General features: G+C 43.2%; 1 protein-coding gene across 2 annotated transcripts in view; it reads right to left on the reverse strand.

The window, feature by feature from the left end:
• Positions 1–576: 576 nt before the first annotated feature.
• The window catches only part of bcl2l13 (BCL2 like 13), a 36,865-nt gene continuing 19,573 nt past the window's right edge, over positions 577–17,868 (reverse strand). For both annotated transcript variants that reach the window (XM_036957590.1, XM_021574785.2), the window contains exon 7: positions 577–3,411. In XM_036957590.1, the coding sequence (XP_036813485.1) occupies positions 2,464–3,411 (948 nt within the window). In that variant the 3' untranslated portion in view covers positions 577–2,463. The remainder of the gene's footprint in view (positions 3,412–17,868) is intronic.

The raw sequence follows: 17,868 nt of genomic DNA on the forward strand, positions 1-17,868 counted from the left end.
CCAACTAACAGGAAGATATGTTTCCCTTAGTGGGAATGTTGCATATGTTGATTGTCTGTGGCAGGGCTGGCATGTGTCATTCCTACTCTTCAAGTTGTGGACAGACCTCCACTCTGACTTGAGAAATGGAGGGAGCTGAACCCTTCAAGAAAAGGTTAGGTAGTAGTGGGAAGAAGCCAGCACACGCAGCTGTTAAGCTTTGTAAGTCTCTGTACTGTACAAGGTAGGCACGCTATGGGGTTACAGCGGAATGGGAAGGCAGTGCTGTTTGGGCCAGCCGAGGGGACAAACGGTACCTAGCAAAACATAGGGGTCTGACAGGGTAGCTGAAGAAAGGCAGTCCCTGTGAAGTTAGACTGGGGGAGTTGGGAATGAGAGCATAAATTGATTCAAGATTAAACTAATTTCTACTTTTGATTTTAGTCTCACAACATCAGATGAAAGATGACTAGTTGATTTCAAGTTTTATATTTAAATCTTGTATCCGTGTTGAACAAATAAATATGAAATTCTGTCTTGGTGCAGTCATTCCGAATCCTCCATTCCCTGTCACAGAACATGGGACAGTACATGGAACATGGTGCCATCATGGTTAAGCTGGCTTTAATTTCACTCACACAAACACAATAGTTAACACACACAAGGTTGATAGTGACCATTGACAGTTCTATACCAGATAATCTAAATGCCTATTTTCAAGGAGATAGTAATCAAACGCAACAGTGTATGCCACTGGCTGTGAACTGCGGTAGTCTTTATCCTCTTTTTTTACATTCAAAATCAATTTGATTGACAAATCGTAACTATGAGACACAGGAGTCTGTTTACTAAATGACTGAAATTAGTTAGTGAAAAATGAATTGAGTTATGGCATCCTATTCACATCTTAAAGTGGAATCCCTCAATTTCCAAAAACGTAACAAAATAACTTAGGTGATGTAAGTGACTGGAAAGAAGTAGATAAACACACCATGTGGACACCCCTTCAAATGAGTGGATTCGGGCACATCCGTTGCAATGCTAAGCGTTGGCTGGAGTGGTGTAAAGCTCGACGCCATTGGACACGAGCGATGAATCACGGTTCATCATCTGGCAGTCCTGACAGACAAATCTGGGTTTGGTTGATGGCAGGAGAACGCTACCTGCCCCAATGCATAGTGCCAACTGTAAAGTTAGGTGGAAGAGGAATAATGATCTGGGGCTGTATTTCATGGTTCGGGCTAGGCCCCTTAGTTCCAGTGAAGGGAAATCTTAATGATAAAGCATACAATGACATTCTAGACAATTCTGTGTTTCTAACTTTGTGGCAACAGTTTGGGGAAGGCCCTTTCCTGTCTCAGCATGACAATGCCCCCGTGCACAAAGCAAGGTCCAAACAGAAATGGTTTGTCGAGATCGGTGTGGAAAAACTTGACTGGCTTGCACAGAGCCCTGAACTCAATCCCATCGAACACCTTTGGGATGTATTGGAACGCTGACTGCGAGCCAGGTCTAATCGCCCAACATCAGTGTCTGACCTCACAAATGCTCTTGTGACTGAATGGACGCATATCCTTGCAGCAATATTCCAACTTCTAGTGGAAAGCCTTCCCAGAAGAGTAGAGGCTGTTATAGCAGCAAAGAGGGGACCAACTCCATATTAATGCCCTTGATTTTGGAATGAGATGTTCGACAAGCATGTGTCCACATACTTTTGGTCATGTGTATCTACTTTCCATTTAAGTGCGATATTATTAATCCCTATCAAGTGCTTTATGAAAAATAGTCTCTTTATGGGGCTCAATTCTGCAGACAAATGTTATAGATACACAGTAGTGTCTCCAGTACAGTGAATTCTAAAAACAAATCAAGTCTAATCATGATGAGTTAATTGCCATAAAAAACAAACATGCCCATCTAATCCTTGAAGACAGGTTTGCTTTTCAGAGGACATAATGTAATCAGAACTTACATTTTTGTATATGAAAATATTGGAATAGCTTCCCTTTTCCCTGCAGTAGAACAGGGAATTCTGACTTCTGCGCTACACCCACTAGGCTCTGAGGACAAAGAGGTACCCCGAGCTCCAGCCGAGAGAGTAACATACAAACAGGGTGTGTCTGTGACGTGCATCCGCATGGCATCGAACAGAACCAAGCACCCGGAAAACATAGAAACCGCTAGAAAATTATACAAATGTCCTTTCCAGTTTGAGACATGATGGGTTGGAGGCAGCAACTGAAGAAAAACATATCAAATTGCCAGATGAGCAGAGAGGAGAATGGGGGAAAACAAAAATGGAGAGAAGGAAAATAAGTAATTGTTCACATGGTGTGTCCACCTGGTAGTGGCAGGCCCAGCAGCCCAGATTAGCATCAGGGACCAGGGAGGAGGTGAGGTCTGCAACCCGGTTCAGGAGCACTGCTAGCAGCAGGGACCAGGGAGGTGGTGAGGTCTGCAACCCGGTTCAGGAGCACTGCTAGGCTACTTCTTCCGGTGGGTCATGACTCCCCAGGTCACCACAGCAGCTAGAGCCACCAGAGCAGCTCCACCATACAGCAGCACTGGGATCTCTGACTTGGGTTCTGGTTCCGTCTGCACCGGGGGCTCCTCGGCTGGGGCCACAGGAGCTGGGAGTGCCTCCAGGAGGGGCGCTGCAGCCGTCTCCAGCACAGTCTCTGACTGAGGTTCAGGCTGGGACTCCTCTGGCTCTGGCGGTGCTGCGACTGGCTCTGGAACAGGCTCTGGTTCTAGAACTGGCTTTGCTGATGGGGGAGTAGAGGGTGCCTTGGCGGGGGATGGTGGTGCTGCCTCCACAACAGGGGCAGGCTCAGGCTCAATCATAGGGTCTGGAGCAGAGGGCTCGGGCTCTGACACGGGGACAGACGAATGCAGCTCTGATAGAACCGCCGAAAGGGGAGCAGGCGTCTCTATGATGACCGGCTCCTCCAGATATACCACCACCGGCACTGGGGCTGCTGGGACAGGAAGCGGGGTGTCATCCCTAAACTCCGCCCTCAGCTCAGCCAGCTCGCTCTCCGTCCCCAGCACACTCAGCATGCTCTCCTGCAACTCGGCCCCGGCCTCACCCTCCTCTGCGTCCTCTCGCTCCACGTGCACAATGTCAGAGTTGGAGGAGTTGTTCTCACTGCGCTCCTCAGCCAGGGTGCCCTCGTTGCTGTCCAGACTCTTAACATCTTCGGGGTGGTCCATCATGCTCACCTGTGCCCAGGAATCGTTGCCTGCCAGAGACACGGGTAAGCTCTCTGTCTGCCAGCTGCCCGGCCCACTGCTGTCTCCGGTGCCCAGCAGTGACGCGGGGGGACTGAGCTGGCCAGGAAGCTGTTCTCCAGACAGGATGTAGATGTCGTTGCTGTCCTCGGCTATGGTCACGCCCTGCTCCTCCTCTTCCTCCAGGCTAAACACTGTACCCTAAAGAGAGGAGAGAGGTCAGTGTGGAACCAAACAATTACAAGTTAGTGCTTTATTAAAAGTGAAAATGGCTAATGGGTTATAATAAGCATATTACATTTCAATTAGTAAAAAAACGTATGCCAGTGGCACTACATAGCCCACTATTTAAAAAATAAAGTGTCAATCAAAATTCTACAATTTGTTGTAAATTTCCAAGCAACATTACAAAAATGTGTGACGCACATCTGAGAAACATCCGTCACCACCTGAAACCCCAACATCAGCTCATCGGAGGCTACTGTACAGTTCTCTTGAAACTACAGAAGTAGCCAAACTGCATTATCGTAATTACCAAAGACCTGCTGTGTTGACTTCCTGCTGATCATTCTCAGGAAGACACAGAGGATATCACAACACTTCTTGTATATTTCTGTGGTTTCTTGTCAACTGCTTTGTGAAGAGGTAGAGTGTTACCCTCCCCTTGATGAATACAACTCCCATAAATAAAATACACACCCATGACAAGTTACATACAAGCATACACCACTGACAAAGGGCCATAGCCCATGGGAGTGATCGACTAGTGTAAAACCTCAAGAGCAGCTGCATCTATTATTCACTGTGGCATAAATAATTCTGACAGTGGTGAAACAGACTTCTAAAAAGGTCTCAGAGAGGTGCAGGTCCGTAGCTGTTCTTGGGTGACTGACTATAGGGCAATGGAAACAAGCTTGAAGACAATCAAACCAAGCTTGTGTGTAGATATATATTTTAAAAAATAAACCCTTGGACCGCTGATGTTATGTATGGTTCAATTAGTACTCCCTTTAAATAAATAACCAGTCAAAAGTTTGGACACACCTACTCATGCAAGGGTTTTTCTTTATTTTTCCTATTTTCTACATTGTAGAATAAAAGTGAAGACATCAAAACTATTAAGTAACACATATGGAATCATGTAGCAAGCAAAAGTGTTAAACAAATCAAAATATATTTTATATTTGAGATTCTTCAAAATAGCCACCCTTTGCCTTGATGACAGCTTTGCACACGCTTTGCATTCTCTCAACCAACTTCATGAGGTAGTCACCTGGAATGCATTTCAATTAACAGTAGTGCCTTGTTAAACGATTGTTTGTGGAATTTCTTTCCTCAACGAGTTTGAGCTAAATCAGATGTGTTGTGACAAGGTAGGGTGAGGGGTATACAGAAGATGGTCTTTAACCAAATAAGGCTGTCCATATTATGGCAAGAACAGCTCAAATAAGCAAGGAGAAATGAAAGTCCATCATTACTTTAAGACACGGAGGTCAGTCAATCCGGAACATGTCAAGAAACTTGAATGTTTCTTCAAGTGCAGTCGCAAAAACCCATCAAGTACTATGAAACTGGCTCTCATGAAGACCGCCACAGGAAAGGAAGACCCAGAGTTAACTCTGCTGCAGAGGATAAGGTATTTAACAGACACGTCAACATCAACTGTTCAGAGGAGACTGTGTGAATCAGGCCTTCATGATTGAATTGCAGCAAAGAAACCACTACTAAAGGACACCAATAAGCAGAAGAGACTTGCTTGGGCCAACAACACGAACAAATGGACATTAGACCGGTGGAAATCTGTCCTTTGGTCTGATGAGTCCAAATTTGATAGTGAGACGCAGAGTAGGTGAACAGATGATCTCAGCATGTGTGGTTCCCACCATGAAGCATGGAGGAGGAGCTGTGATGGTACAAGGGTGCTTTTCTGGTGACACTGTCAGTGATTTATTTTTGAATTCAAGGCACACAACCAGCATGGCTACCACAGCATTTTGCAGCGATACACCATCACATCTGGTTTGCGCTTAGTGGGACTATCATTTGTTTTCAACAGGACAATAACGCAACACACCTCCAGGCTGTGTAAGGGCTATTTGACCAAGAAGGAGAGTGATGGAGTGCTGCATCAGATGACCTGACCTCAACCCAATTGAGATGGTTTGGGATGAGTTGGACAGCAGAGTGAAGGAAAAGCAGCCAACAAGTGCTCAGCATATGTGGGAACTCCTTCAAGACTGTTGGAAAAGCATTCCAGGTGAAGCTGGTTGAGAGAATGCCAAGTGTGCAAAGCTGTCATCAAGGCAAAGGATGGCTACTTTGAAGAATCTCAAATATAAAATATTTTGATTTGTTTAACACTTTTTTGGTTACTACATTATTGCATATATGTTATTTCATAGTTTTAATGTCTTCACTGTTATTCTACAATAGAATATAGTAAAAATAAAGAAAAATCCTGGAATGAGTAGGTGTCCCCAAACTTTGACAACTACTGTATATATTTTTATGTTCAGTTCACATATAATTTATAAGTATGCATTAAGGTGACTGTAATAGAATATACTTTCTAAAAACTCATGTTGATGTTAAATTTCTATAGCTTCCGAAATATATTTTACAATGCAGGAGTACCAAAATGGCTGTGCGGTCACTTCAATACAGCACCCCCTGTCAGTCATCCAAGGTTTATACACATCATTGATGTGACAAGTATGTGTTTGTATGCACAACAACTTTATGGTTCATGCCACCTAGTGGTATGGATGAGAACTAACAGGGTCAAAAGCCTGACATTATGTAATCTGACACTCACATGGCTGTTGAGTGAATCTGGATATTAAAAAGGTGTCATGGCTGTCCTGTGAGGATCAGAATGCATCAGATCAGACGGGTGGGGGGGCTGCTGGACCCGGTCGTGTAGAGACAGAGACACTCCCTCTTGCTCTTTAGTATCAACCAAACGCAGGCCTGGGAACCTCCAGCCCTCGGGGGCCTGATTGGTGTCACACTTTTGCTCCAGCTAACAAACCTAAACTAAATCATGATCTTCAGTTAAAAATGCTATTAGTTTAAATCAGGTGAGTTTGCTAGTGATGGGGGGGAAAGTGCGACACCAATCAGGCCCCCGAGGACTGGAATTGCCCAGGCCTGAAGCAAAGGAATGACATTGTTCACAGACACTTTTGTCCGCCCAAAAAGTGAATAATAGAACAATATTTCTAACGTAACGATGTGGGAAATGGTCAGTGGGGAGATGTAGAAAACAAATGTCATATTGTTTTTCATTTTGTGATGTTATTAAACTGTGGACCAAATACTGTGGGATGGGAAAGGATACCCCCTTTATCTGTCAAGTTTTCATCCAATATGTTGTGAATACAAAATGAAAAAAGTGATGAAGACGTGTGATTTTAGTTTTCTAATGAGATAGTTTTTGATATCCTTTGCACATTAAGTAGGGCACGCCCCGAGTGAGGTCAGAGAGCTTGTCAGCATGACAGAACGCCCCTTTTGACCAAGAGTGTATAAAGGCTTGGAAGAGGAATCAACCTTTAGACCAGGAAATGTGAGGCGAGAGCGATATGTTTTAAATGGTTGAAACTCTGAACCTCAACACGAGGTGAAGAAATAAACTCACCTTCTTTTAGACCAGCGAGACGAAGAGCTGCAGCTCATGTCCATCATGGTCCGAATCCTGAAATACCAACACGAGGAAGAGGCGAGAAGCTCACTTCAGACCATCACTGGTACAGCTGATTAGCCGTCTTAAGTCAAGATATCGAGAAAAGCGAATCTAAGTGAGACTATCCTACTACGCTCATCACCGAATGGGAACCGTTGACATGGCTGGTTATCTTCCAGAGTGAACAACATTAGACAGGAAAGGGGAGACCCCTTTTGGACAATTAAAGCCATACAGCTGGAAGGCCAACAACTTTCCGAGAAGGCTTGGTTCCGACCAAGATAAACAACGAACGAAGGCATTTCACACAAATACATTTTTGCAAATCCAAGGTTACGATCGTTCAGAATGAGTATTTGATAAGAGGTAATGATTAATAAGATGACTGTTTATTGATTAAATACATAAAAGACCTTAGAGTTTAATTCGGGAGATGGTAACTCTCTAAACAACTTCTTCAGTGATGCCCTAAAATCCTAATGAGTGAATTGTTACATGATTAATACATTTAATTTTTTTTTTTTAAATATCAATTGGGTAACAATTTAACATAGTGGATTAAATAAATAAGTCACCAGATTAATGAAAGTAAAGTCACGACAAAGGGTATGAATGCCTACTACTCCACTAACACAGATGTCTACTCCAACTGCAACAAAATAAAACACCCCAACTCCTGCAGGCTAAAAACGTCCCTGAACGGTGTCTGTGTCTCAGTGCCAGTGTTCCCATCTCCCCTTTCAACAAAATTATACTCCCTCATTCCTACAGCCCCATAGGATCCCATATAGGAGAATTTAAGGTTAGGGAACTATGGCACATCCTTGGCATTCACACAACAGTACACCAGACTGCAAACTTCTACTTTAAAACACTTTCTGTAAGAGTTTCCTAGTATTAATCCATGAGTTCCCCTCTAGCGTCTCTCCAAGCCTCCCATCCTTTAATCCCAGTCATATCTGCCCTCAGATTTGAGCAAGCAGATGCAAAGAGATTAATATTTCAAATCTGTAATCCGCCAGGGCTTACTTGGATCCCTGTTCACATGTAATCCACGCTCAGATCCAGAGATCAGGGCAGAACAGTTGGATCTTCCATAGCTGCAGCTAGCACAGCAGAAGTGGCTAGGATCAGGTTGGGCTGGGTTGGGCTGGGTTAGGGTGGCTGGCTGCATCACATGTCAGATGGTGTGAAAATGGCTGCCTCAGGGATCAGACTGAACTCCTTCAGTAGGGGCAGCAGGTAGCCCTGGACCTGACAGCACTTGCTGACACAGCCTAAATCGCATCTCCCCCATGAAAAGAAAAAAGGTTAGACTTTTACGGTTCATTCAGGTAGGCTACATAACTGCTCTGGTTGACTCCTCTTCCATTCAAACAGGCTTGCAAATGACTACTTATTTGCATCAGACTCACAGCCCATTTTCCTAACTAATGGGGCCCCTACTGTATCCATGTAAAATAGTTGTTTACCCTATTGGCCTACGGCGTCACTGAAGGTTATGTTCTCCTTACAAGGACATTCTGTCAGAGAGGCCAGGCTGCATCCCCGGAGGCCAGGCAGGGGATTAAAACGAACGCCAGCCCTTTGTAGCATTTACTCTGGCTGGCTATAAGCTGATTTGCGTGTGGGACAGTGGTTTAAATACATTTTCTAAAAACCCTCCTCTCTGGGTAGAGGTTGCAGTGGTTTGATAAAGCAGCCATGTTGTGTGAGAACCAAGGGGAAAGGTCTCGATCTGTTGGGAGTAACATCCGTTGGTTTTATACGCGAGTCAAGTCAATATGCATCTTAGGTTATAATATGTAGTAGACCCTCACTGGAGTTACTGAAGCTATACAACTCTTTTCATTCTACATCTATTTTCTCAAAATAACATATGGTAAAGCACTAATAAAAGTCATCTCCAGCATCAGGCAAAGTAGATCACCTTCAGAAGCTAGCAGCTAAAACACCTTGAAACGTTGTCATAAGACTAAGTGCATGACCAAAAGTGAACAGTGATTTCTGCAACTCACAAGAACAGAGCATCAGCAGACAACACTGAAATAGATATTTCTAGTCTAAATATTTAGGCTACTTCATATAAAAATACAAAAACACCAAACCTGAGACACCAAACTGTCCAAACCTGTAGTTCTCACCTTCACTCCCTGTGTGAAAACCGAAAACACCAATTTATCCTGTAGAGACCAGAACTTCCCAATAACCTGCACCCGTCACGTTGAAACTAAGACCATAGCTGTAGAGCTTTGAGGTGTTGTGATCTGTTGTCAGGCGTGTTATACAGCTCTTCACCCTCACCGCAGGACAAACACACCAACAGACACACCCACATTCCTCTGAGGGGAAGGCAGGCCTCCCCTCCTCACAGGAAAAGGGTGGAAAAGGTAGAACAGCTATTTAGCAACCCTTCCCTCTAGGTAGTTCCCATTATGCACTCAACAATGCGGTGTTAAAACCCCTGAACAAACCAAGAGGTAAGTGATACCACCACACCCACTGGGCTCCCTAGTGGCGTATCGGTCTAAGACACTGCATCTCAGTGCTAGAGGCGTCACTACAGACCCTGGTTCGATAAATACCTCTAACAGTGTCAGGTAGAGATGAGATCCTTCAGAAACGGAATCATGCATTTCTTGGACCAAGCTCGTACACTAGTGTAAAACACACATCTCCTCTTCTCCCTGCAGAGTCTCAGTCAAATGTGACTTGCTGCCACCCAACATTGTCTGTAGAGGTCAACATGACACAGCTCTTTGCCAATACAAATACTAGAACTAGGAACTCAAGTCATGTCACAGGCTGGCTGACTTTGCTTCATTTGTCTTTTTAGCGCCATAAAAGTGAAAGAATAATTGTTTTTTGTCCTCTTATCCGAAGTTAACGCTTTGCATAAATGTATGCACTGGCCTGTACAGATTTTCCAATATGTCCATGGACACTGGACTGGGTGTTCTGCAGATAACCTAATAATGTAAAGTCTGCTTATGAAACATTAACAGAGACGTTCCTGGTAGTCAAACACTGAAGGGTTCACACTGACATCAGGCTCCATGCTGAGCCAGCCAGCCCAGAGCTGCCTGAGGGATTGAGCCAGTTAATGACATTACTATTCATCACCTCTCCATTACCAAATGAAAAAGTCCTTCCTGACAAGAGAAAGACATTTACAGAAATCTGATGCATTTAGATTGTCACATTGAAAGTCTGTACATAGAACACGTACTGTAGTAGTGTTACAGTTCTAATGTTCATCTAACCTTCCTCAGTCTACTCATTAGTTTCTGAAAAACAGAAGCTGACCTATAAAAAAAGAACACCTGCACTTTCCATGACCTATACTGACCAGGTAAATGCGATCATCTTGAACATATTGCACACACACACACACATCACTTCCTGTTGAACGTGTGAGAGCTCGGTTTGTTGTTTTGGAAAGTTGAGTCTATTGAAAAAGTTTAGTTAATAGCCAACTACCTTTTGAATTTGGATCCCGCGACACAGTTGGTATCAGTTGCTGGGATCGCTACCATCTATCCAGTGATCCTGCCGACCAAAGCCGGGTCTGAGGAGCTGTTTGGCGTAGCAGCTAGCATAGCTGCGTTTTCTTGAGGGCTTGAATGCAGCCTGTGACGCAGTTAGGCATTGTAGCTGGGACAGTGGATTGCCACGGGCTTGAGGCTGGCTGTCTAAATCCCTGTCATTTGTTGTTTCCAATTTTCCAGTGACCTGCCCTGTCTGGAACTATGAGGAGTAACAGCATAACGTACGTTGCTACCATGACAACGACCAAAGCAGGCGGGAGTAGCGGAGAGGACAGTGGCGTCTCACAGGTGAAGGATCTCTTTAAAAACAAAAATAGTTGCTGGTGACACTGTCAGTGATTTATTTAGAATTCAAGGCACTGTTGACCAGCATGGCAACCACAGCCTTCTGTAGTGATAGTCCCACTAAGCCTAAACCAGATGGAATGGCCTATCATTTGTTTATCAACAGGACAATGACCCAACACACCTCCAGGCTGTGTAAGGGCTATTTGACCAAGAAGGATAGTGATGTAGTGCTGCATCAGATGACCTGGCCTCCACAATCACCCGACTTATACCCAATTGAGATGGTTTGGGATGAGTCGGACTGCAGAGTGAAGGAAAAGCAGCCAACAAGTGCTCAGCATATGTGGGAACTCCTTCAAGACTGTTGGAAAAGCATTCCTGGTGAAGTTGGTTGAGAGAATGTCAAGAGTGTGCAAAGCTGTCATCAAGGCAAAGTGTGGCTACTTTGAAGAATCTCATGTATTTTGATTTGTTTAACTCTTTTTGATTACTACAGGATTCCATACATGTTATTTCATATTTTTGTTATTCTACAATGTAGAAAATAGTTAAAATAAAGAAAAAGCATTGAATGAGTAGGTGTCCAAACATTTGACTGGTTAACCTGCAAGTAGCAGGTAGCCTAGTGGTTAGAGCATTGGGCTAGTAACCGAAAGTTTCTGGATCGAATCCTCGGGCGGACAAGGTAAAAATCTGTCATTCTGCCCCTGAACAAGGCAGTTAGCACACTCGCTGGTAGGCTGTCATTGTAAATAAGAATTTGTTCTTAACTTGCCTAGTTAGATAAAGGTTACATTTAAAAATATATATATAAAAAATAAATAAAAAACACACCATTCTTCAATAACACTTGACATAATATCTCCTCTAAGCATTACAGGGATAGTGCAAACAGTCCGTATCTAAATAATGTGTGAAATTCTTGATAGTGTATGTGATGTAAACAGAGGTCTACTTTCTTGGGGACCTGAATATTGACTTCTTTTTTTTTATTTTTTAAGTCAAACTGTCCCCTCAAGAGGAAGCTTCTCACTGTAACCCTATCGACATCGATGAGACTGCTGTAGAGAAGGTGGAAAGCTTCAAGTTCCTCGGTGTACACATCACGGACGATCTGAAATGGTCCACCACACAGACAGTGTGGTGAAGAAGGCACAACAGGAGGCTGAAGAAATTTGGCTTGGCCTCTAAGACCTTCAGAAACTTTTACAGATGCACAATTGTGGGTATCCTGTCGGGCTGTACAACCGCCTGGAACAGCAACTGCACCACGCGCAAGGCACTCCAGAGAGCGGTACGGTCTGCTCACATTTTTACTAATACTGTAACTTTGTTGTTAAGCTGTATCCGTACCCATTGGATGCAGTGATCACAATATAGTGGCTATATCCAAGAAATCCAAAGTTCCAAAAGCTGGGCCTAAAATAAGAATAAATACAAAAGATTTTGCTGTGACTTATGTGGATGATGTAAAAAAATATTTGTTGGTCTGATGTGATTAATGAGCATCCAGATGCTGTACTTGATGAATTTATGAAATTGCTTCTTCCAATTATTGATAAACATGCACATGTTAAGAAACTGACTGTTAAGGCTCCATGTATTGATAAAGAATTGAAAAACTATTGTTGAAAGATGGTGCAAAAGGAGTGGCTAATAAGACTGGCTGTAAATTGAGAAATGTGACTAAACTCAACAAAAAATGAACTGTATTATGAAGCTGAGAATTTTTTTTTTTTTTTTTTAAATGGGAAAAAATGTATTTTAAAGTATTGAAGTTATGGGCAGAAAGACAAATTTAACTCCATCTTTCATCGAATCAGATGGCTTATTGATCCCAAAACTGTTGCCAATTATTTTAATGATTCCTTCATTGGCAAAGTGGGCAAACTTAGGCAGGAAATGCAGACAATGAACAGTGAGCCATCATACTCATGCATTAAAAAAATAAAAAATAAAGAAAAGCATTTTAAGTTTACATTTTGTGAAGTTAGTGTGGGAGACGTGGAAACATTATTGTTACCGATCAATAATGACAAACCTACTGGCATTAACAACTTAGATGGAAAGCTACTGAGGATGGTAGCTGACCTTTGCCACTCCCATCTGTCATATCTTTAATCTGAGCCTAGAGGAAAGTCTTTGTCCACAGGCCTGAAACCAAAGTCATTCCTCTACCCAAGAGTTGTAATGCGGCCTTTACTGGTTCTAACAGCAGACATATCAGCTTGTTCCCAGCGCTTTGCAAACTGTTGGGAAAAAATGGTGTTTGACCAAATTCAATGCTATTTCTCTAAACAAATTGACAGACTTTCAGCATGCTTATAGAGAAGGACACTATGTACTGCACCGACACAAATGACTGCTGATTGGTTGAAATAATTGATAAGAAGAATGTGGAAGCTGTACTGTTAGATTTCAGTGCAGCCTTTGATTTATTGTCCATAACCGGTTGTTGAAAAAACGTGCGTTATGGCTTTTCAACTTCTGCCATATCGTGGATTCAGAGCTATCATTAATGGAAGCTTCTCTAATGTCAAACATGTAAAGTGTGGTGTACCACAAGGAAGCTCTCTAGGCACTCATTTCTATTTTTACCAATGACCTGCCACTAGAATTAAACAAAGCATCTGTGTCTATATATATATATATATGTTGATGATTCAACCACATAAGCATCAGCAAATGAAGTCCCTGAAACCCTTAAAGAATTGCAGTCGGTTTTGGAATGGATGGCCAGTAATAAACTGGTCCTGAACATCTCTAAATCTAACTGCATTGTATTTGGTACAAATCATTCCCTAAGTTCTAGACCTCAGCTGAATCTGGTTGTTGAACAAGTTGAGACTAAATTACTTGGTGTTACCTTGGATTGTAAACTGTCATGGTCAAAACATATAGATTCAATGGTTGTAAAGATGGGGAGAGGTCTGTCCGAAACAAAGATATGCTCTGCTTTTTTGACACCACACAAGTCCTGAAGGCTCTAGTTTTAACCCATCTTGATTATTGTCCAGTCATATGGTCAAGTGCTGCAGAGAAATACTTAGCTAAGCTGCAGCTGGCCCAGAAAAGAGCGGCACATTTTCTCTTCATTGTAATCAGAGGGCTAATATAAATACTCTGTATGCCTGTCTCTCTTGGCTAAGAGTTAAGGAAAGACTGACTGGCACTTCCTGTTTTTATAAGAAACATTGTGTTGGAAATTCCAAAATGTTTGCACAGTCAACTTACACACAGCACTCACATACACTTACCCCACCAGACATGCCACCTCGCCATCTTTTCATAGTCCCCAGGTCCAGAACAAATTCAAGGAAACACATTATTATACAGAGACATGAGTACATGGAACTTCACTTAAACACTGCACCTGTACATAGCCCATCTGTAAACAGCCCATCTACCTACCTCATCCCCATACTGGTATTTATTTATTTTGCTCCTTTGCACCCCAGTATCTCAACCGGCACATTCATCTTCTGCCGATCTACCATTCCAGTGTTTTATTCCTATATTGTAATTACTTCGCCACAATGGCCTATTTATTTCCTTAACATCTCATTTGCACTCACTGTATATAGACTTTTTGTTTTCTTTTGTTCTACTGTATTATTGACTATGTTTTGTTTATTCCATGTGTAACTCTGTGTAGTTGTATGTGTTGAATTGCTACGCTTTATCTTGGCCAGGTCGCAGTTGCAAATGAGAACTTGTTCTCAACTAGCCTACCTGGTTAAATAAAGGTGAAATAAATAAAATAAATAAAGCAACACCAATAAGACCTCTCCCCATGTGATATACTTGTGTGTGTGTACTGACAAGTATGTGTAACAGATATGCACACACTACAATGTTAATGTTTTAAAATGTATGTAAAATTGTAAAAGTCTTGTCTGTAATATATTTTTTGTTAAGTGTCGGATCACAGTAAGACTAGCTGTCGCCATAAATCAAATTGCCATAATAGTGAGTCTGGCTGAAACAGAGGAGCCCCATCCAAACAATACCTCTCATTTGGTGCCGTGTGATGAGGTGCAGACTGGGATTGACAAGAGTGCCTCACTGCCTGGAGTGACAATGGCCCACAGTAACACAACGACCATCAATGGATTAACCATGGATTAACCATAATGAGGACCAAACCCAGTGGTGAGACAGTTGTCAGTGACATAAGATCTCCCAGTCAGTATTCCCCCATTTCCTCCCTCATCCAATTCATCCACTACTGCTGAAGAGCAACAATGCAATTCTAACCTAAAGGAATAAGACCGTTTAAATGTAGTTTTCATTCAGATGTATAAAAAGGATCCAGATAGCGGGACTGTGCTTGGCCCTGAAGCATCTTACAGAGGTACTTCAGACCAGGCATCCAAAAGGTGTCCCGCACCAAAGGTAGTGTTACTCTGTCAGTGTATGTGACGCAGGTTGCATCAGACAGCAGCGGTAGACACTGACCTGGGTTCAACCATTAGCAGCGACACCACAGAAGACTGACGCAGGGATGATATTGTAACCGTCCCTTTCCTCCACTAGGGGATCTGATCTGGGTTTAGTTTTTAGCAGGGGACAAAGGTGGCACTGCTCTGGGAGGCTATAAGTAGGCCAGTCTGGCCTCCGGTGATTTTTCAGAGGATTTATGAGGTTTATTTCAGGGCTTCCTCTGCTCTGCCGCACAGCCAGTCACTGTAGGACGAAGAGATGCACGCAGCATTCCAACACAACAGAAGAAAAACATCTCTTACATAACATGGCGGAGGGCTGTCAAGCCTGACGTGTCCCGACTAAGACCAGAATGCTCTCAGCACCCCCACCCCCCGAATAGGGTTGCAAAATGACTTTCCTTAAATTCCCCAGTTTTCCAAAAATCCTGGTTGGCGTATTCCGGATTTCCAGTTTATTTCATCCATATTCCAGGAAACTCCAAGTGAGATTTCTAGAAAACCAGGACATTTGGGGAAAGTTACCGGAATTTTGCAACCCTACCCTCAAATATGATTTGTGCCTGTGTTTCTATGCAAATTCTTACCAACATCAAACAGTAAAATGTGAAATTATATGGGCTTTAGCCTGACTGAGTTGCCCAGTTTGAGCATATTTGGCAAGCAACTTTACAATTGTGTGCTGTAACTAAGGTGTCAAGCACTATTTGGGTGAGCAACATAAAGAAACTAGTCACATGAGCAGTTTGAGGTAGACACACCAAAATAAAAATACAACTTTAATATTACTGCATTCAGTGTCTGACCATTTTAGCCCCCGACAACCTTTTTTTGTCTTGTCACTTCCTAGCGACAGTTATATTAAACCGTCGACAAGGTATGTAATACAACATGGCTGAAGTGCACCGTCAGAACACACACAGCAGTTTTCATTGTGCCCTGAAGGACAGCAGTTAGTGTAGTCTGAAGAACAGGACTGTGTCAGACAGAAGAGAACAAGAGAGACTGGGAGAGAGAGGGTAGGTGTGGGGTGGGGGGGGGGTTCTCAAGGGCAAAGTTCAGATAGCGACCTTTCCACCAGCCAAGTTTAATACAGAAACACCTCCTCACTCTTTGACCAGCTACATAGGGTATTAAGCTCTCACACAGTTAGTTACAGCATGTCCCAGACTCAAACCCTTCATAGGGAACAGCTTCAAATGCAGTCATACCATGCTAGTTCATTTTGTGTTGGAAGCTGTCTTTATTCAAAATGTCTCCCTAGTGTATTGGATTTCCCTTACTTACTCAATCTTCCCCTCCCCCTCACATGGCTGGGTCAGATTTATGAGATGCTGGTGTTGTTGCCCAATGAAGTGAGCACAACATAATCCTTTTTGTTTCCTCATGTAATTAAACAGAAGGCATGGTCAAGGTCAGAGACACCAATCACAGCAGGAGGGGCAACTGTCACAAGGAGGGCATGACGTACCTGTCCTCTATATCAAATCTGCCTCCTATCAGATTTAGTGATAACTTCGACCAATCAATCGCTCAATAAGACTCAAGAGGCAGTTTGAGTTAGAGATGATTTCCTCTGAGTTATAAAAAGGTGCAAGATTGATGATTTTTTCCTCCATCTTTCGGACACTTTCTGTTCCAAGTACTCCGTCAGAGGACAGTGGATGGTTCTCGTGTTCTAGGCACTGTGCTCAAAATGTCAACTCCGATGTCCACACACCCTTCACGGTCAAGCGAGCTGAAACCAGATCCAGAAACGGGAGCCCTTCTCTGCGGTCCAGAGTTCATCAATCCTCTGGACCACCTCTTACTATGATCAAATGTTCTATACAAACATGCACCACCAAAAACCACAAGATAAATGTCCTACCTGAAAGTGACTCGGCTCACGCAGCAACTACACAAGGACTGCTTCCCTGAGCACGGCAGAAGCGCAGACAGGGTCCAAAAGAGAGGAGAGAAAGAAGAGAAGGGAGGACCCAGCTGTCGAGAAGTGGACCCACACACCGCTGTCAGAGTAATGAAGCTTCATCTGCGCTGCACAGGAGACCTCACTGGCGTGTCATACAAACCCCCACCCCCCCTCTTTTTCACTTCCCCTCTCCCTTGCTGCTGTCCCAGCCTATGGTCTATCCCTGACGTAACATTTCAATCATTTAGCAGATGCTCTTATCTAGAGCAACTTACAGGAGCAATTAGGATTGCGTGCCTTGCTCGAGGGGATTCGGCTCGGGGATTCGAACCAGCGACCTTTTCGGTTACTGGCCCAATGCTCTTAACCGCTAGGCAGACTGAACCCATATGGAAACAAGAGATAATGGTTACCCTAGCAGTTTATCATCATCAGGTCATGTGACCTTGCCACGGTGCCCTCATTCATGGTGGTAGAACGAAGCCATCTGTGGCGCAGTAGTGCTCTACTATAAGACAAGCTCAGGCCTCCACAATATATAAACAGAAAATGTCTGTAAAACATATTTCCCCCCCCCTTCTGCTTCCTGATATTATGTTCAAATGATTACAATGAGGATGTCTTCAATTTCTTTCTTAAAGGAGATCGGTTCTACCAACCTTAGGTATGAGTATTGTTTACGATAGGACATCAAGAAATAAAATGTACTGTTGTTGACAGTACAATAGGGAGAAAAACAGAGGGACATAGATAGGAAAGTGGCCAAGACTACTCAAACCCCCA

This window comes from Oncorhynchus mykiss, chromosome 2, assembly GCF_013265735.2.
Source record: "Oncorhynchus mykiss isolate Arlee chromosome 2, USDA_OmykA_1.1, whole genome shotgun sequence".
In the NCBI taxonomy this organism is placed as follows: domain Eukaryota; kingdom Metazoa; phylum Chordata; class Actinopteri; order Salmoniformes; family Salmonidae; genus Oncorhynchus; species Oncorhynchus mykiss.